This window comes from Capricornis sumatraensis, chromosome 1 (genome assembly GCF_032405125.1).
Source record: "Capricornis sumatraensis isolate serow.1 chromosome 1, serow.2, whole genome shotgun sequence".
NCBI lineage: Eukaryota > Metazoa > Chordata > Mammalia > Artiodactyla > Bovidae > Capricornis > Capricornis sumatraensis.
This window is the reverse complement of record NC_091069.1, coordinates 200707312-200728749: the sequence shown is the minus strand read 5'-3', so window position 1 is coordinate 200728749 and position 21438 is coordinate 200707312. Positions and strand designations below refer to the sequence as shown.

Below are 21438 nucleotides of genomic sequence, written 5' to 3'. Positions count from 1 at the left end.
TAATTTGTTGACATAATTTTTTGACTTCTTGGTGGTGCAGAAATGATATACATTCACTAGAAACCATACTATGACTTTTGGATTTTGATCTTTTCCTGGGCTAGCAGTATAGGGTCTGATACTCTCAGAGTGCTGGGTGGTAGCAGTGAGTTGCAGCTCCCCGTGAGTCACAGGATCCCGAGGATCAACACTGAGATGTTTATTTTTATTTACTTTTTAGGCTATACTACTGTGCAGCATGTGGGATCTTATTTCTCTGTCCAGGGGTGGAACCTTGGGCTCCTAGATTAGGAACATGGAGTCTTAACTACTGGACTACCAGAGAAGTTCCTACCCATACACTTAGAATTGTCCTGTCCCCAGACAGTCATTCTAGCGTTCACTCTCAGTATGGTATTCAATGAATTACAGGAACTACTCAACACATTTTAAATAGGCTTTGTGTTAGATGATCCTGCTCAATTGTAGGCTGATGTAAGTGTTCTGAGCAATTTAAGGTAGGCCGGGGTTAGCTGTGATGTCCAGAAGTTAGGTGTATTAAATAATTTCCAGCTGATGGTATTTTCAGCTTATGTTGGGTTTATAGAGATGTAACCCTATTGTAAGTTGAGGAGATCTGTACTAAGCCATAAAGCTCAATTAGGTTCCGATTATCTCCTCAAACATGACTTTGATGATTTCTGCCTTTTACTTTTCCTGCTGGTTGATGTTGCCTGCTTCATTGGTGCCCCATGCACATGCTTAGCATGTACCTTGGGAAGCAGTGTGTGTTTCTGTCTAGTAATAGCAGTGAGAGGAATGTGATCTCAAACATAAATGCATGGGTAAATTACAGCAAGAAGGAAGACACTGTGCTTGAAATAGGATTTCCTATTGGATTTCATGTAGTCTGGATTAAGGAGAGACAATTAAATATGTTTATAGGGGTTTGTATATGTTCATGCTTCAGGGATTGGGTGCTCAAAGGATTTTTTTTAAAATAAAGCTTTTAAAGAAGCCTTGTAAGAAGACAAAAAATAGATAAAATAATAACTGGATCCTTGGGAATAAATATCATGTTTCTACAACTGTAGTGGTGGTTATAGAAGGAGGATGTATTTCCAGCAATTTGCAATGTGGATCAAAATCCTCTTGGCAAAACAGCCATTTAATCCACCACAGTGGATTTCATAACATTAGTTTTCTTGCTGTCTTCCAGTTTAGTTTCCAGACCAAATGCTTTTAAATATTTATCATCCAAAATGGTTTGAATTTTAATTCTTATTAGAATGACAATTGCTTTCAAACAGGCTTGAAATTAATTTCTAAAATAAACTTTAATTTCTGAAACAAAGTTGTTTCTGCTGTTCATAATACAGCAGTTTCCTTTAGCTTTTGGCTAGCATTCAAACAAATAGCCTCATATTTCTCCATTTTAATTTAGTGAATTCTGTATGTTGGTATGATAGTCATAAAAGCACAACGTGGAAATGTAAGGCATTAGATGCCTGTGATACATTACAAAATATGCAAAAAAAACTTCTGTTAAACTATATTACCAATTTCTAATTGAAAATCCCCGTAACAATAGCACTTGTAAAACAAATTTAGTGTAGAGTTAGAGTACAATTATGAAATCTTGCTATCACTTTGTTCTTAATGTATCATGGCTTTTTAAAATTTATTTTCAACACTTAATGGCATAATTTATCTGAAAGTTGGGGTACATATATTTTAAACTTTTTCTTTTGAGATAATTGTGGATTCACATGCATCATATGCATCAGTAAGAAGTAATACAGGAAGAATCTGTGTATTCTTTATGCAGTTTGTCCCCATGGTAACATCTTATAAAACTTTGGTAGAATATTACAGCTAGGATATTGACACTGATACGGTCAAGATACAGAGCAGTTCCACTACTACAGGATCTCTTGCGCTGCTCTTTTATAGTCACACCCACTTTCCTCCTGCCCACCTCCTTAACCCTTGGCAACCACTAATTTGTTGTCCATTTCTATAATTTTTTCAGTTTAAAAAGGTATTATATATACATGCATACATACTTAAGATATATACATAGTTGAATATATCGTTGCTGTTATTATTGCATCTCTTTTCTATATGCTGTCCACTTTATCCATTAGAGCCCTTAGCATATTACTCATTGGTGTGTTAAATTTCTAGTCTGACAATTACAACATCTCTGCCATATCTGCTTCTGATGATTGCTTTGTCACTTCAAATTGTGTTTTTCACCTTTTGGTTTGTCTTGTAATTATTTTCTTGATAGCTGGACATGATGTACTGGGTAAAAGGAACTGCTATAAATAGACCTTTAGTAATGTGAGGAGAAGGCTTCCCTTGTGGCTCAGCTGGTAAAGAATTCACCTGTGATGCAAGAGTCCGCCTGTAATGCAGGTGACATTGTTTCGATTCCTGGGTTGGGAAGATCCCCTTGAGAAGGAGATGGCAACCCCCTCCAGTATTGTCTGGGAAATTCCATGGACAAAGGAGCCTGGTGGGCTACAGCCCATGGCTTGAGAAGGAAATGGCAACCCACTCCAGTATTCTTGTCAGGGAAATTCCATGGACAAAGGAGCTTGGTGGGCTATAGCCCATGGGGTTGCAAGAGGCGGACAGGACTTAGCGACTAAACTACACAATGTGAGGGGAGGGGAAGCATTCTACAGTTCTAAGATTAGATTTCAGTCTTTTACTGAACCCATGCCTTGGACTGTGAACTTCACAAGTGTTTTCCTCAGTTCCCCACCTACTCCTCCTTACATGGGACAGGATGGCTAAACTGGGCTGCAGTTGGGTATTTTCCTCTCCTAGGTCACTTAGGCCCTGATAATACACCAAAAGGTATGCTCTGTTTAACTGGTTTCTTCTGAGGGCAAGCCTTGCTAAGAAGGAAAGAGTGTTTTAGTATATTTCAGAGTGGTTCCTTCCAGAGGCCTAAGGGGATTTTTCTCTGATACTTAGCATTAACTCCTGAAGGTAAATTGCATAATATTGCATAACTGCTAGACTGGGTCCTCTTAGAGTTTGTAATACTCAGAGTTGTCTGCACTGAGTGTCCAGCAATTTGTGAATTATAATTCCAGGTTCACAAAGCCAGTACTGGTTCCCATAGCAGTTTTTGCTCATAAGTCTCTGCTCCAGAAAGCCATATCTCCCTGTACTAATCTGTTAGTCTCTTCCGTCTTTGGAGCAGTGTTTTGTCTTGTGTCATCCATTGACTCACAGATCCAAGAAGAATTAATTACTGACTTTTAGGATAGAGAGGTGACTTCCCAGCTCCTCATATGTAGAACCAAACACAGAACTCCATGTATATTTAGAATCATATTAAATGATGTTATTTTTGCTTGAATCATCAAACATAATGAAGAGGACAGTCTGCCGTTTTTACTCATATTTTTGCTTGTGTTCTTTCACTCTTCTTGATATTTTAAAGTTCTTTCTTTTATTGTTTCCTTTCTATTTAGGAAATTTTCTTCAGCCTCTTTTTTTTTTTTTTTCTTTAGAGTGAGTTGGCTGATGACAAATTCACTTAGTTTTCCTTCATCTGAGAATGTCTTGATTTCCCCTTAACTTCTGAAAGCTATTTTCACTGGGTATAGCATTCAGTGTTGACAATTCTTTTCTTTCAGTATTTGAAATATGTACCACTTACTTCTGGCCCCAGTTTTGTTAACTGAAAAATCCACTGTCATTCAAATTGTTTTCCCCCTAATAGTTAGTCAATCATTTCTTTTTTGCTGCTTTCAAGATCTGTCTTTGTCTTTAGTTTTTAGAAGTTTGACCATGCTGCATCCTGGTGTGAATTTGAGTTTATCTTATTCGGAATTCATTGAAATTTTTCAGTCTGTAGTTTCTGTCTTTTGCCAAATTATGGAAATTTTCAGCTATTATTTCTTTAGGTACTTTTTCATTCCTATCCCTTTTCTCCTATCTTTCTGGGATTCTGATAACATGAATGTTAGATATGATGTTATAGACTCACAGCTCCTTGAGATTCTTTTCATTTTATTTTCTGATCTATTTTCTCTGTTGTTCCAGTTGGGTAATTTGTATTGTTTTATCTTCATTTCAGACTTCCCTGCTGTCTCAGTGGTAAAGAATCCTCCTGCCAATGCAGGAGATGTGGGTTCTATCTCTGGATTGGGAAGATCCTCGGAGAAGGAAATGGCAACCCACTCCAGTGTCCTTGCCTGGGAAATCCCATGAACAGAGGAACCTGATGGGCTACAGTCTATGGAGCCACAGAGAATCAGACACAACTTAGTGACTAAACAACAATCTTCATTTCATTTATTATTTCTTCTTCATTAGGCTGTTGAGCCCCTCCACTGAGTTTTTCATTTTGGTTATTGTATTTGCAATTCTAAAATTTCTACTTGGTTCTTCTTATGTCTTCCATTTCTTTGCTGAGTTTCTGTCTCTTTTTTAAAGATATTTATTTATTTTTGGCTGTGTTGGGTCTTAGTTGTGGTAGGCAGGCTCTCAGTTCTAGTGCTTAAGCTTAGTAGTTGCAATGTGTGAGCTTAGTTGCCCCATGGCATGTGGGGCCTTGGTTCCTAGACCAGGGATTGAACCTGTGTCCTCTGCCTTGGAAGGTGATTCTTAACCATTGGTCCAGCAGGGATGTCATCTGTCTCTCTCTATTTTTTTTTAATTGAAGTATAATTGATATACAATATTAGTCACATGTGTACAACATAGTGACTTAAATTTTTTATAGATTATACTTCATTTATAGTATGAAGTATTAGCTATATATGGATGTGAGAGTTGGACTGTGAAGAAAGCTGAGCACCAAAGAATTGATGCTTTTGAACTGTGCTGTTGGAGAAGACTCTTGAGAGTCCCTTGGACTGCAAGGAGATCCAACCAGTCCATTCTGAAGGAGATCAGCCCTGGGATTTCTTTGGAAGGAATGATGCTAAAGCTGAAACTCCAGTACTTTGGCCATCTCATATGGAGAGTTGACTCATTGGAAAAGACTCTGATGCTGGGAGGGATTGGGGGCAGGAGGAAAAGGGGACCACAGAGGATAAGATGGCTGGATGGCATCACCGGCTCAATGGACGTGAGTCTGAGTGAACTCTGGGAGTTGGTGATGGACAGGGAGGCCTGGCGTGCTGCAGTTCATGGGATCACAAAGAGTCGGACATGACTGAGCGACTGAACTGAACTGAACTATGCTGTGCAATATATCCCTGCAGTTTATTTTATAAATGGTAGATTGTACCTCTTAATCCCCTACCTCTGTCTTGCTGATCCCCTTCCCTCTAGTTTATTTTCTATATCTGTGATTCTCTTTTTTGTTATATTTGTTTTATTTTTTAGAGTATTTTTCTTCCTCTGACTTATTTCACTAAGCATATACTCTCTAGGTCCATCCACATTGTTGCAAGTGGCAAAATTTTATTCTTTTCTATGGCTGAGTATGTATCAATATACATACATACATATGTACACACAAAGGAATATATGTATATATATGCCACATCTCATCTATTCATTTGTTGATGGGTACTTTGGTTGTTTCCATATCTTGGCTATTGTAAATAATGTTGCTATGATCATTGGGGTTGCTATGAGCATCTTTTCAAATGAATGCTTATGGGGTTTTTTGGATATATACCCAGAAGCGGAATTGTTGGATCATATGGTAGTTCTACTTTTAGTTTTTTGAGGAACCTCCATACAGTTTTCCATACTGGTTGCAGCAATTTACATTTCCACCAAAAGTGTACAGGTGTTTTCTTTTCTCCGTACCCTCACCAATATTTGTTATTTGTGTTCTTTTTAAGATAGTCATTCTGACAGGTGATCTCATTGTGGCTCTGATTTGCATTTCCCTGATGATTAACCATGTTGATTAACCATGATTGACCATTTTTCATGTGCCCATTAGCCATCTATTTGTATTCTTTGGAAGACGTTTATTCTAGTCTTCTGCCTAAGTTTAAATTGGGCTGTTTCTTTTTTTGATATTGAGTTGTATGAGCTGTTTACATATTTGGGATGTAAACCTGTTATCAGTCATATTATTTTCAAATACTTTTCTCCCATTAAGTAGGCTGTCATTTTTGTTTTGTTGTACATTTACTTTGCTGTGCAGAAGGTTATAAGTTTAATTGAGTCCCATTTATTTATTTATTTATTTATTTATTATGGTTTATTTTTATTTATTTATTTTTTAAATTTTTATTTTTACTTTATTTTACTTTACAATACTGTATTGGTTTTGCCATACATTGACATGAAACCACCACGGGTGTACATGAGTCCCAAACATGAACCCCCCCTCCCACCTCCCTCCCCATAACGTGTGTGCCATTTATTTATTTTTGCTTTTGTTTCCTTTGTATTAGGAAACAGATCCCAAAATATTGCCACAATTTATGTCAAAAAATGTTATGCCTATGTTTTTTTTCTAGAAGTTTTTGCTTTCTAGTCTTCCATTTAGGTCTTTAATCCATTTTGAGTCTATTTTTGTATATGGTGTGAGAAAATGTTCTAAGTTCATTCTTTCACATGTAGCTGTCCAGTTTTCCCACCACCACTTAGTGAAAAGATTGTTTTTCCCCATGCATATTTTTGCCTCCTTTGTTGTAGATAAATTGACCATAAATTTGTGAGTTTATTTCTGGACTTTCTATTCTGTTCCATTGATCTATGTGCTAGATTTTTGTGCTAGTATCATACTGTTGTGATTACTGTGGCCTTGTAGTATAGTCTGATGACATTTTACAGTTTGTTTTAAGATGTTTCTAACAGCTGAGACATTTTTATGACAGCCTCTTTAAAATCTTTGTCAGAATAATAATAGCCCTAACATCTTTATGTTAGCATCAGTTGATTGTCTTTTATCATTTAATTTGAGATCTTCCTGTTTCTTGGTATGATGCATCATCTTCAGTTGAAATCTGGACACTTAGGGTACTAATATTATGAGATCTGGATCCTATTTAAGTCTTCTGCTTAAGCTGAATTTTTCTGACCATGCTATGGCAAAAGATGGGAGGGGCATTGCCTCATTACTGACAGGTGGGGATAGAAGTTCAAGTTCTACTCCCAATCTCCATTGACTTGAGGAAGGGGTTCCTCATTACTTTTGGATAGGGATGAGCATTCAAACATTCAAGCTCCTCACTATGTTTGCACTGATAACTGTCTAGCAGTACCTCATCACTACTCCTCATGTGGCCTCCACTGACATCACATTGAGAAGGGAAACTCATGATTGTTGGGGGCTGGTGAAAATCATGACCATCTACTAGGCCTCCTCTGACACCATACCTAGTAGGGATGAACATTTAGCCTCCCTATTTGGTTTCTTTGACACCAACCTTTTAGGGTGGGAAGGCTGAGACACCTTATTATAGCCCAATGAAGGTAGAATTCTAACTCCTCACTTGGGCTTTGCTGATGTGGATGGGGGTTTGGATTTCCTTTTTTTATTTTCCCTCCTGTGGTGGTTGGCTGGAGTAGAATGATTATTTGCCTAACAGCTTTCCATCTTCAGTGGTTCAGAGGTTAAGAATCTGCCTGTAAGTGATCTAGTTTCATTCTTTTACAAGTGGTTGACCAGTTTTCCCAGCACCACTTGTTAAAGAGATTGTCTTTACTCCATTGTATATTCTTGCCTACTTTGTCAAAGATAAGGTGTCCATATGTGTGTGGATTTATCTCTGGGCTTTCTATTTTGTTCCATTGATCTATATGTCTGTCTTTGTGCCAGTACCATACTGTTTTGATGACTGTGGCTTTGTAGTAGAGCCTGAAGTCAGGCAAGTTGATTCCTCCAGTTCCATTCTTCTTTCTCAAGATTGCTTTGGCAATTCGAGGTTTTTTGTATTTCCGTACAAATCTTGAAATTATTTGTTCTAGTTCTGTGAAAAATATGGCTGGTAGCTTGATAGGGATTGCATTGAATTTGTAAATTGCTTTGGGTAGTGTACTCATTTTCACTATATTGATACTTCCGATCCATGAACATGGTATATTTCTCCATCTATTAGTGTCCTCTTTGATTTCTTTCATCAGTGTTTTATAGTTTTCTATATATAGGTCTTTAGTTTCTTTAGGTAGATATATTCCTAAGTATTTTATTCTTTTCGTTGCAATGGTGAATGGAATCACTTTCTAACACCACACACAAAAATAAACTCAAAATGGATTAAAGATCTAAATGTAAGACCAGAAACTATAAAACTCCTAGAGGAGAACATAGGCAAAACACTCTCAGACATAAATCACAGCAGGATCCTCTATGATCCACCTCCCAGAATTCTGGAAATAAAAGCAAAAATAAACAAATGGGATCTAATTAAAATTAAAAGCTTCTGCACAACAAAGGAAAATATACGCAAGGTGAAAAGACAGCCTTCTGAATGGGAGAAAATAATAGCAAATGAAGCAACTGACAAACAACTAATCTCAAAAATATACAAGCAACTTATGCAGCTCAATTCCAGAAAAATAAATGACCCAATCAAAAAATGGGCCAAAGAACTAAATAGACATTTCTCCAAAGAAGACATACGGATGGCTAACAAACACATGAAAAGATGCTCAACATCACTCATTATCAGAGAAATGCAAATCAAACCACAATGAGGTACCACTTCACACCAGTCAGAATGGCTGCGATCCAAAAATCTGCAAGCAATAAATGCTGGAGAGGGTGTGGAGAAAAGGGAACCCTCCTACACTGTTGGTGGGAATGCAAACTAGTACAGCCACTATGGAGAACAGTGTGGAGAGTCCTTAAAAAATTGCAAATAGAACTACCTTATGACCCAGCAATCCCACTGTTGGGCATACACACCGAGGAAACCAGAATTGAAAGAGACACATGTACCCCAATGTTCATCGCAGCACTGTTTATAATAGCCAGGACATGGAAACAACCTAGATGTCCATCAGCAGATGAATGGATAAGAAAGCTGTGGTACATGTACACACTGGAGTATTACTCAGCCATTAAAAAGAATTCATTTGAATCAGTTCTGATGAGATGTATGAAACCGGAGCCGATTATACAGAGTGAGTGGTGTTGCAAACAGTTAGATACAACTGAATACTGAGCACAGGCTGCCTTTTCCCTTGTCCTTTGGCTAGAGGGAGCAGGATCTTGTTGGGGTTTTTGTTTTGTTTGTTTCTGTGTTACTAGGTTTCATCATCAAGTGTGGAATGTCTGAAGCAAAAAAATAAGTAAATAAAAGAAAATCCAGTGAACTCATCACCATGTTATTGCTCAGGACTCTAAGTCATTTCTCTTTTCATTCCACCTTTCAGTGTCTTATATTTGTTTTCCATATAATGTCCAAAGTTGCGCTGAATGTGAGGAATAGGGAAAAGCATGTCTCCTCCATATTCCTGTAAGTGGAAGTCCTCCATCATGGCTTTAAAAAAATGATTTCTGACCTTTATTCCTCAGGAAGATGTATTTTTATTTCTTTAATCTGTTTTCCCCATTGCTTCTAAAGATTTTTATCAGTATGATGAAGTGAATAACTGAGGCTGAAGGGGGTCTCCTCTCCATCAGAGGTATTAGGAAGTTAAAAGCTTCTCAATTATCTTTCAATTCAATAAGAAAGACTAACTTTATCCTGTCTCTGGGTTAGGCTCTCTAATTTAGGTCCAAATTTCACTTAGCCACCTCATGTTCTCTAGAATCTCTTATCCAGCAAAAAGCCATTTAAGCAGAGTACACATATGTTTTACACACACAGTTTTGATGATGCTGAGAGATATGGGTGTGTTGGTTCTTGTGGCATTTGTGTGTGTTTTAGATTATGGTCTTGTTTCTTCCTCCACATGTACACTTTAAGAAAGTTATAATAAGAATGATAAATGATCCATACCTTCCTTTAGGGCTGCATGTAAAGGCAGTTTTAATTTGCCCTTCTCCAAAAGACGAAAGGTATGAGTCCACTATAAATGACTGAATGAGCCACAAGTCAATTGCTCTGAACTTGTTAATCCTACTTTCAATACAGAATGGAAGATGTCCTATGGTTCATTTAGGTACCAAGTGGTGTAAGCTGAATATTTTGTTATTCTTCGGAATTACAAAGGATTGCAACTTAACCTATAAATATATTGCTGGCTGCCAAGCAAAGGAGATACTTAGGTAATTTAGAGACAGTAACTTTTAGAATGAATGGCAAACTCACTCTTCAGTTCAAATGAAATTGAGATATATGCTCCCCTCCCTTGCCCCAGAATATTTCACTGAACTTCTGAGAGATGCATTTAGAAAAGTTTTTACAGAGATAGAGATACTAGTAGGTTTGGAGTAATATGAGTATTTCCAATTTCTGTTTCAGTTACCTTATATTATTAGCTCACTAATGGGATTCCTGGAAGTGGAAGAGTAAACAATGTGCTGTCCAGTCTCCAACATATGCCTCTGTGCTGTGAGGTAAGGTTTGCAGGGGTTACAGGAATATGTGCTTCTGAAATTATGTTTTCAGGGAGATCCTGGTGCATTTCAAAGTGCTTAGTTAATGCACCAGAAAGTGTAAGCCATAGTAGAAATACTACAGGAATGACAAGACTTCCAAGCTGTTCTTGTGGGGTTCTGCTGTTGCAGGAAGAAGGAAAATGGTGAGCTCTCAAAACAACCTAAACAGATAGGTCTATAAAGGGAGACATGGTGAAGGAGGACAATAAAAGTACCATGTTCCAGGGGCTAGTGGGTACCACGCTTCAGCTTTGGTCATGCATCTGCTGCAAAGCAGTCTGGGTAAGTCACCATCTGGTTCTGTGAGCTGTGATGTAGAATAGGATGGCTTGCAATTCTCCTATCGCCACTCACTGCTGAAAAGCAGATTCAAAGATTGTCTTCTTGGTTGTCTTATGGAATCTGAGCTTGGGTCAGGCTGTGTTCTTTGTACCATTAAATTTTAGTAGCTGCATTTGGTTTAACATAAGTGTTCTAGTTAATGACTAGGAACAGAGCCTTTGACCCAAACAAACTTGATTCAAAACCAAACACTGTCCCTTCAACGTAGGCTTGTTTCCTTGTTAATTCTACAAAGCTCTTTCCCTCATTTTCCAAAGGAGAGATAATGACATCTCTCATAGGACTGTTGCAGTCATTAAATACGATAACTTCTTGAAGTGCTTCACATATACTAAGAGATCAGTATTCATCATTGATGATATTTGTCATGACTATTCATTTTTTATCACATTGTTTATTTACCTGAAATAATTTTTTCTATAGCCTATTTTCATTGTAATAGTTATTCAAAAGCAAACTTTAAACAGACTAACATAGTTTAAGAATTTGTTGGATATCACAGTATTTTATTAAGTATGTGAGGACCTAATCAATGGCTGATTAGTTTTGTCTAACCCTTGATAAACTCCTGGTTAAAAAGGCACAGTTTCAAGATTCATGCTCCCTAGATGAGAGCCATGATAGAGCCGACTCCTACACAGAAATGTTTCTGCTGCAGAAGTTTCTTGCCAAATCATCAAAGTTTCAGAATACTTTTAGCCAACAAAGTATATGAGAGGTATTCTCAGTTTTGGAGGAAAGGCCGAATACAGGTGGAAAGTGAGCGACTAGCAAATGCAGCTATCGAAAATGTTTAACAAATTAACCACATACTTTTTCCTATAAGTCAGACGATAAAGATTTTGTTCGATTTAAGTGGTGATTGAAATTCACCATATATCAATATTTGGAGTGTTGCACAGTGGCCAGGGGAGATGTCCAGAACTGAGGCTCTCAGCTTTCTCTGCTTGCCAGGCTAGACATGGCTTTGCTGTTTGTTTGAGGAAGGTCCTCCCTCTAGGTCTGACAGTTGCAGGGCTCAGCCTCTGACCACAGTCAGGAGGGTCTGCCACGGCTTTGGCAAAGGCTCCTCCACTACAGTTGCCAGTTTAGACACTCACTGGCACAGACTCATTGTCCCAGGAATTGCAATGATTTATTTATTCCAGGCACCTGGCCTCTTCAGCCCCTTGGGCCTTGCCTCCCTGCCTCTTTCCCCTCAGCATGGTCAGCAAAAGAGCGCTTGGGTTTCTGTGCATGATCTGCATTATGCCATGGACGGAACTGCTTAGCAGTGCTCAGAGCACACACCGTAAAGGAATTTGGGGATATGCTAATGAAGAAGCCCATAATCAGAAGCAGAAAAGATTCATAATCAAGTTGCAGTAAATCTGTGGAGACTCCCTAAAGAACAAGACACACAGGAAAAGCCTGATTGCTGGAAAAACTGCTTTGCAAATGAGTGGTATGGTTGCTGAATCTTCGACAAGATGGCAGTCCTGTCAGACAGACACAATGGCAGGCCCCAACTGCGTATTAGTCAGCTCAGATGCCTGGCCAATGAATGATAGTGCCACACGTGCAGTCTCTCTCAGCAGAGTTTCTGGAAATACTCAGGTTTGAATGCTGATGTGGAAAGTAAACAAAATGCTCTGATTTGTTCTTTTCTCTACCTCTTGGTTGGTTAACTGCCCCAGCCCATCTCACCAATTTGTGCTTTCCCCTGCATGGTCTGCCCATGTCAGCAGCCTTGCATAAAACAGAGTTGCTAAGTGATATACAATTCTATCCCCCTTTTATCTTAAAAAGCAAATGAGTGAATCAATGAATGTCATTTCTGTTTGACAGTGAGCATGATTTATAAGTTAAGATTTTGAGATAAAAAGGAACCCCCAAAGTTAAATATTTTATAATAAATTCACATGGATGCTTTAAGCTTTTAAGTTTAAAGATATCCACCTAAACTCCATTTGTTGGATTCACGAAGGATTATGATGTACTGTGTTATATTTTATTATTTGAAATTTTAAGGTATCATTTTTTCTCATGAAAATTCATAGGATTATGATTATATGCTGAAGTAGCTCTCATTACTTTTAAAGTAACAAAGTTTTATTTCTCTTTATTTAGTCTCAAGTCAGATCTAGAGGCATATCAGAATAAGACAATATTTTATGTCATACCAGATTAAATTTTGATCTTTGCAGTGCGAAATTTAGACTTTGTAAATGAAGAGCCAATAACTTTGTCTTCTGAATTGTAGACAGTGTTGCTTAAATGTTTCTCTAAACTGAGTCTCTGGTGAGAAGAAATAAGAATGTTCCAACTCAACAGTTGGCATCTTTTTTTCTTTAAAAAGACTCCTTTTTCTACAGATTCCTTTTTCTATTTCCTTCAGGTCTAGTGCATTATGGGTCTTAGGATTCAATGCACAGTAACACAAAATCACAGACCCTGAAGTTACTAAGTATGTGAAGACACTGTATTTCTCAGTAGGCTGTGATTTGTCCAAGGTCCCACAAGTGGGGCCTGAATTCATGGTCAAGAGCTTGTAGATTGAGGCTTTGTATAGTTTCTGGTTCTAGAGGGAGAACTAAGGAACAGAGGAGGAGGAGCCTATACCCGTGGATTACAGAGGGAGACGAAACCAAAAATTCCTCAGTGACCTCTTTGGCTCAGATTGAAAGAACTTTATTTTGAGAACTGAAGACAGACAAACGGGACAGATTTTACTTTGATTAGGGGTCACCATAATTCCCCTTTTGACCTCATACCTGAATGCTCAGCCACACATAAAATAATGCTAGTTGGTTGGGCTTTTTCAGTTGCACAAAGCTTGGGCTTCTCTCAAGAAAAAGATTAGGCTCTAAGGTCAGATCAAATCCTGATTCCACCACTTACTGACAGTGGGATTTTAGGAAAATTGCTAAACGTCTCTGTTTACAATAAATTATGCCTTTTACCCTATCTGAAGGTTAGTGAGTTGGTGTATATAAAGTGAATAAGAGTGTTGGCTTGTATTAAGAGCTCAGTAAACATCAATTCTTCTTTCATTTTGATGGTCTGAATTTCAAAAGACCCAATTTTTCAGAGCAGAGAGGGTATTTTCAATCTTAGTTCATTATCCTTATTTTACAGATGAGAAAACTGAGTCCTTGAGAAAAGACATGGATTTGAGCTAATTTGTGACAGACCCAGGTCTCTGAATGTTAGTTCAGGATGTATTTTACTGTATTAGCCTCCCTGTAAATAAGCTTTTGTTCTTCTTGTGGGTAGAAGACGGAATCTGACCACTTCTTATAGTCACTGAGTTCAGGGTTCAAGCCACCAGTATTCCTCTCCCGTATCACTGCAGTTACCTCCTAACTAGACTCCCTGACTCTGCCCTTGCCCTCTTCAATGTAGTCTCAATTCAGCAGCTTAAAGTAGTTTTTGTTTTTGTTTGATAAGGCATGACATCCTCTCCTCCCTTGTTTCATCTCCTATTACCCTTGTCATTCTACTCCAGTCACCTTGCTCTCCTTGCAGATCCTTGTACCTGGTAGGCACCCTCCAGTCTCAGGGTCTCACATGTACTGTTTTCTTTACGTGGAATGCTTCTCACCAGAGATTGGCATGGTTTGCCTTTTTTTCAGATAGTCATTCAGTCATCACCTCAGTGAATCCTGCCCTGACTATTCTATTGCAGTTGCAATCATCTGCTACTCTCCATTTTCCTTTCCTGGCATGTGTTACTTGCATTCCATATTTCTTTAGAAGTTTATTGCCTACTTTTCTCTAGCAGAATGCAAATATCATGAGGGCACTGCTTTTTCATGGCTGTATCTCCAATGTCAGGAGCAGTGTCTGCCCCAGACACTGATTGCAGGAATGAGCAGTGTGGTAACAGGACCTGTTATTCAAAGGGTGTATTTTCTCAGATATTTTTGTTACAGACTAAAGTTAAGCTAAGTGTGATGCTCTTATTTAAAGAATCCTATTGTGGCAAGGGACTTTCCAACATGAGAAAATTTACCTCACCTTTTAAAAAAACATAATCTGCTTATTTTTGTATTTGTACAGCAAAACCAACATACATATATCTTTCTGGAGTTAATTACTGGAAAGGAAATATTCTGTAAAGCCAAACCAAAACAAGAGTCACTTTCCTAAACTCTGTAAAGAATATACAGTGTTTAGTTCTGGTGAATTGGAAAATAAACACAATTGTCACACTCTTTCTCTTTCTGGGTCCTTAGAGAAATCTCAAAGATAACAAAATATAGACAGGAGGTCAGCACTCATGAATCAGATTTCATCTTGATAGTCTTTTTATAGACCTATAACAAAGTGGAGCTCTGAAAATTGTGTTAGGTAATAGGGATTCTGACAGACCCTTTAACTCCATGGAACTGGGAGGTGCTGCTATAATTCTGCTGCTTCAGATGAAAATTTCAAGTGTTTTCATTAGGTACAACAGCTGTTTCTATTACAGATAACAGATCTCAGAGGTGGTGATGCTGATATCAACTTCTAGTGGGCTCAGAACACAGTGTAGCTTGTACAATTAGCGTTTTTTTAATTATTTTTTTTTCTGCACATGCAAATTAACTCTGTAGCAGTAAAAGGAAATTACTTACTTGCTACCGGAATCGTCTGAAAGTGATACAATCATGCTTTGTAGCGTCACATTAACCAAATTGAAAGCCCTTGGGAAAAATTTGGCACCCTATTCCTTCCCATTCACATCTTCCTAAAGACCTCTCAGGAGCTTCCATTTAGAAAGCTGGGATTATTACCAGGGCTTTTAATTTGGAAAGATTGGCTGCTCACCAGTGAGTCTTTCTAGTTACCCGGTGGTTGGGTGGAGGGGTTCTGAGGTGTTGCAATCTCAGAGGCCTTGAACTTGACTATTCTCCTGACTCCTGCTTGCTTGCAGATATGTTTTCCAGTCTGGGGCCCCGATCCACAGCTCCACTGCTAGAGCTTATCAACTCATTCTCTCCACAAATGTACATATCACTCCACTTGGAAAAACTGCAATCTGTTTCTCCAGTCCTGTAATTCAGGGCTGGCCAATGACTGCTTTGATCGATAGAATGTGTTGACAGTTGCTATCCTAAATTTGGACTTAGTCTTTTAGAAGACTGATGGTTTTTACTTCCTTTTTCTTGAGATACTTCCTCTTGGAGCTCAGCTCTTGTGCTATTTAAAGCCTAATTCACATGAAGAGGCCATACTTAGGCACTCCAGTCAATGTCTCAGCTGACTAATATCAGATATCAACCATATGAGGGAGCCATCCTAGAGTCCAGAACATTTTAGCAGTCAGGTGACTCCAGCAAAAGGCGCAGATGTCATCTGATTGAACTGCAGGAGAGATAGCAAGCAAGAACCACCTGGCTGAGTCTAGTCAACCCATAGACCTGTGGGAGATAATTTTGTTCTAAACCACTATATTTGGGATGATATTTAACACAGCAGTAGAGTAACTGCAGTGAGGACTAAGTGTGAAGATGCTGGCTAAGCTCTCCTGTGAATGTGGACATCAGATCACCAGCTTAGGGTTGGGTGAAACTTTGCCTACAAAGTGCAGGCAGGTATAGACAAATGTCAGTCCCTCTTCCACCTTTTTGGCTGGAACTTCATAATTGGACTATTCTGATATCTCTTGAATTTGTAAATATATATGTTTACTGTACAAATGCAAATATTTCTTGGAGGGATACTTGTTTAAACCAGGGTACAAGGGTACAGCAAACTTTTTTTTTGTGTAGGGGGCTTCCCTGATGGCTTGGATGCTAAAGAGACTGTCTGCAATGCAGGAGATGCAGGTTCAGTCCCTGAACCTGATCAGGGAAGCCCCATTGGGCTTAAGGGACAAAAGGCCAATAACTGGATTTCCCTCGTGGCTCAGACAGTAAAGAATCTGCCTACAGTGTGAGAGACCTGGGTTTGATCCCTGGGTAAGGAAAATCTCCTGAAGAAGGGAATGGCAACCCACTCTAGTATTCTTGCCTGGAGAATACCATGGACAGAGGAGCCTGGCGGGCTACAGTCCATGGGACCACAAAGAGTCAGACACAAATTGAGTGACTAACACTTTCATTTCACTTTTCAGATAGCAAATATTTTAGGCTTTGCAAGCTATATGGTCTTCATGGCAACTATTCAACTTGGCCAAGGTGACATACATAATACTTAAATGAATGGCATGGCTATATGTAGTAAACTCTATTTACAAAAATAAGTACATGGTTGGTTTTGGACCTATGGGCTCTAGTTTGCTACCCTCTGTGCTAACAATTCTTTCTGCAGTAAGCACAAATATTTAATTATATTGCTTGGCTCCCATGAGCCTTAGGTTTGGTTTACTTCTAGCTTTGGTTTGCCCTATCATTCCTTGTTAGTCTCCTTTGTAGAGTTTTCCTCCTAAATTTTAAATGTGCTCCTCAAAGCTGTTTTCTCATTGTTTGCTCTTTCTCTGCTATGCCACTCACTCAAGTGATTTCAGTTATCACCACTTTGCCAATGATTTAGAAATCTCTATCTCTATTCAGAACTCCAGACTCCTGTATTTCATCTTGGATATCTTGCCCTAGTTTCAATACCCTAACTTCAATGCACTTTTGTGCCAGCGACCCCATGGACTGTAGCCCACCAGTCTCCTCTGTCCATGGAATTCTCCAGGCAGGAATACTAGAGTGGGTAGTCATTCCATTCTCCAGGGTATCTTCCTGACCAGGGATCAAACCCAGGTCTCTCACACTGTAGGCAGATTCTTTCCTGTCTGAGCCACCAGGGAAATCCAGTTATTGGCCTTTTGTCCCTTAACCCCAATGGGGCTTCCCTGATTGCTCACTTGGTAAAGAATCCACCTGCAATGCAGGAGACTCCGGTTCAGTTCCAGAGTTGGGAAGATCCCCTGGAGAAGGGAAAGGCTACCCACTCCAGTATTCTGGCCTGGAGAATTCCATGGACTGTATAGTTCATGGGATCACAAGTCGGACACGACTGAGTGACTTTCACTTTCACTCTTGGATGCTGGGGCTGGAACTCTGTTAACTCCATTTCTGTTTTGCCCTCTTTTTGTCTCCATCAACAGGGGGCGATAGAGGGGCACTGTAAAATCAAGGGAGAAAGGAGGGACTTGCTGTTCTCGTTTATTTACTGCGGACTTCCGGTCTGCTTAGGGTTCCTGTGAGCATCTATTCAGTAAAGGTTCTTTGCTCTAGAAATATACATTCTTTTCTGTAGTGGCTGTGAAATCTAGTTTTTCCAAAAGTTGCCAAATAACCTCCGTTAAAACTGCTTTCCTTCCCTCCCCATCAGCAACAGTGGGTTAGTGCTCCCTCCTCAGAAGTCTTTCACGACCCCTCCTCCAAGCTCCAGGACACTGGCACCAGCTAAACAGCATCTCCTAGTAGGAGATCTGAGCTGTGGCCCAGTCGGGTCCCAACTCTGAGTTTCAATAATTGCAATCTCTTCCCTTTGATTCTCCAGCCCTTAAGGGATAGTAGCTGTTTCTTTTAATGGTTCCATTGTGATAAACTGTTTTCCTTTTCAGTTACCTAAATTTTCATACCCAGTTAACCACCCTGTATATTAACTTCCCTTTCAAATGCCTGGTATGCTTTCTGTGGACTCTGAAAGTGTTTATGTTCTCAGCCCAAAGCTGCTTCTTTGAAGTGTTTCCTTCCTTCCTTTGCACCAGCAAACCTCTCCCTATTCCCCACCTGGTGGCTTAAGCCCAAAGTCTGAGCATTGTTCTAACTTCTTCTGTCCTCTAAACTCCCATATGCAATCAGTAAATAAAGCCTGTGGATTTGCTTCCTGAATATTTCTTATATCTGTCTGCTTCTCTCCATCTCTGTGCCCACCAAAGTAGATCATGCTACCACCTTATAACTGACCTCCCCAGATTTCTGTAGCCTCAGTTTGTTATCCCACTACAGCGCTAGAAATATCTCAAAAATATTTACCACATAAATACTTGCTGAAACATTCTAAATCCTGAACATAATTTATAAGACCTGTGATTTGATTTCTCCTGCCTTTGCACTTCATTTTAAAACATGTTCCTTGTTGCTTTGTCAATTTCACCATGCTTTCTTAGCATTCTTGGTACAAGCATTTCCCTCTGTGTAAAAATCTCCCATTTCATCTAGATAGCTACTACTATCTCTTGAATGTTTTATAAATATCGCTTTCTCAAGATGGATTTTCTGACCTCTCAGATCAGATTATATTCCTCTATTTGTTCCCATAATCACTGAACATCCACTTTTAAAATATAATATTTATAAATGTTTAAGTAGCTGCTTCTTTCCTAGGTGGTAAGGCCCATATAGGTAGGGGCTGTGTTTGTCTTGCCCAGCAAAAGGTCCATAACGCAGGCATAGTAGATATTCAGGCATAGTAGATATTCAACAAATATTAGATGAGTTCTGTTGATTTCTATTATATACATTCACCCTAGGTTCTCTGAATTGATTACAGAAGAGGCACATTTCTGCAAATGCATCAAAATCCCTCATGGCTGACTTTACCTCTTAAATGGAACAGTGTTTTCTTTTCACGTCTCCTGACACCAGTTTTCCCTCTGCGGGTTCTTACCATGATTGGAAGAGACTGCGTGGGGAGTACATTGATCGGAATTTATCACTTTCATCTGGACTGTAAGCCAACACTACTCCTTCCTACACTGTCAGAAGGTCTTGTGGTATCACACAAGTCTCCTGAGTACCTGGGGCCAGGTGCATCTCAGGGCTTGTTTTGTGTAACTCAGGTAACCAACGAAGAGATGTTCTCCGACTTCTAACAACCAGTATGTCATTTCTTCACCCCAAACATCAGTGTGCTAGTTTTCTTCTAGTTCCCTGAAATGTAGCCATTATTCCTTAAGTGCCAATTACAGGAGAAAGGGTTGGAGAGCAAATTGAAACACTGATGAAGGGGCTTTAAATATATATAATAACCAATAATGAAGGAGCAGATAATGAAAATATAACATGAAAACAAGCATGATAAGAGACCCCGAAAGTACAGGACCACAGCCAGAAATGCAGCAGACCTGAAGGACCAGATTAAATAAATGTCCACGTTTCATCTTGGTTATACTTCCGGAGACAGCTGCATTTGCTTTAAAAAGAGAACCATGCGGTGGATTCGTGTCAATGTATGGCAAAACCAATATAGTATTGTAAAGTAAAAAAAAAAAAAAAGAAAAGCTGAGGAACTTCCTTTTCTTTATCTTTAAACAGAGTTGACCCCAAATGGATATTTTCTTTGAGAATAACATATCTTTTTTTCCTTCAGCTGAAAGTTTTACCTTTTGAATTGTATTCCACACACGTTCTTTATCGTTTCTTCTTCCTTCAAGGGTGTCCATGGCGTCTGCCATTAGTGACTGCAGCTGTGGCACCAAGATAAAAATTATCAGTGTGGAATTCACACAGAAATAACTTCTCTAAATACACAGATTAAAACCTAATTAAAAAATCATTTGTACGCTGATGATTTTATTACTCATCTTTCCGACAATGAACACTGCCACCTCATTGCTGCTTCAGTCATTACCAAGTATTATTGCAGATATAAAATATTGAAACAATGGAAAGATTCTTCTTGAAAATTTGTAGAAAACATATAGGTTTTAATGCAGTGGGTGTTGATGTTTTTATGAAAACAGATTTGGGTTGTAAAGAATGAAGGCAGTAGTTAATTCTCTTGGGAAATGGCTTGTAGTACATGAACGCGTTTTAGTGTTTTCTCCTGAGGCTAATGCATCATAATCCTAGGCATCTTGCAAAACCTCACCAGAGGACCATACTAGAATTGTGTTGTTTCATTACCTCTTAAAGGATCTAGCCCATTGAAGTTCTTTTACTATTCTTTTCTAAAATTTCAAAATAACCAAGATTTCTCTTTAGGTTCCATTTCAGAGGCGAGTTTTAAAATTCCACCCTTTGCCCCAAACTGCCATATTCCAATTTAAAATAATTCTACACACACGCTGGGGCTTTCCAGGTGGCTCATTGGTAAAGAATCTGCCTGCCTAGCGGAGACACGGGTTCAATCTCTGTGCTGGGAAGATCCCTTGGATAAGGAAATGGTGACCCACTCTGGTATTCTTGCCTGGGAAATCTCATGGACAGAGAGGCCTGGCGGGCTATAGTTCATTGGGTCACAAAGAAGTCGACACGACTGAGCAACTAAACAGCAACAGCTGCACACAGACAATATACCTGCCTGCAAAGTAATGAGGCCACATCAAGCCATGTGACATTCGAAACTGGAAAAAAAAGTTCTCTAAAGAACAAATGCCAGTTCAGTTCACTGTGGTGTCAGACATTATGATAATCTTAGATAATCTTTCTGTTCTTTAGATATTTTAGGTAGGGAGTTGAGTCACTCAGAACTCTTCTACTGAGTAGTCACTGTTTGTGTAGCATCACAAAAGGGATTTCAAGGATATATTATCTAGGTTAACCCATGCTTGGAACTTGGAAAGTAAAATCTATTAAGATGATGAAATCTTGAAAGATACATGATTTTTAAAAATATTTGGTTTGCACATATACATCCCTTTACATTTACTTTTTTTTTCTAGTAGGTATATAAATTATGAAAATGTCCCATGAAATCTTATTTTTCAAGGTCTCAGGTAG

At 38.8% G+C, this 21438-nt stretch overlaps 1 protein-coding gene across 1 annotated transcript in view; it reads right to left on the bottom strand.

The window, feature by feature from the left end:
- SPATA16 (spermatogenesis associated 16) overlaps positions 1 to 21438 on the bottom strand; it is a 382020-nt gene that overhangs the window by 8490 nt on the left and 352092 nt on the right. The window contains 1 exon segment of the mRNA XM_068968836.1: positions 20100 to 20183. Coding sequence (XP_068824937.1) covers positions 20100 to 20183 — 84 coding nt within the window.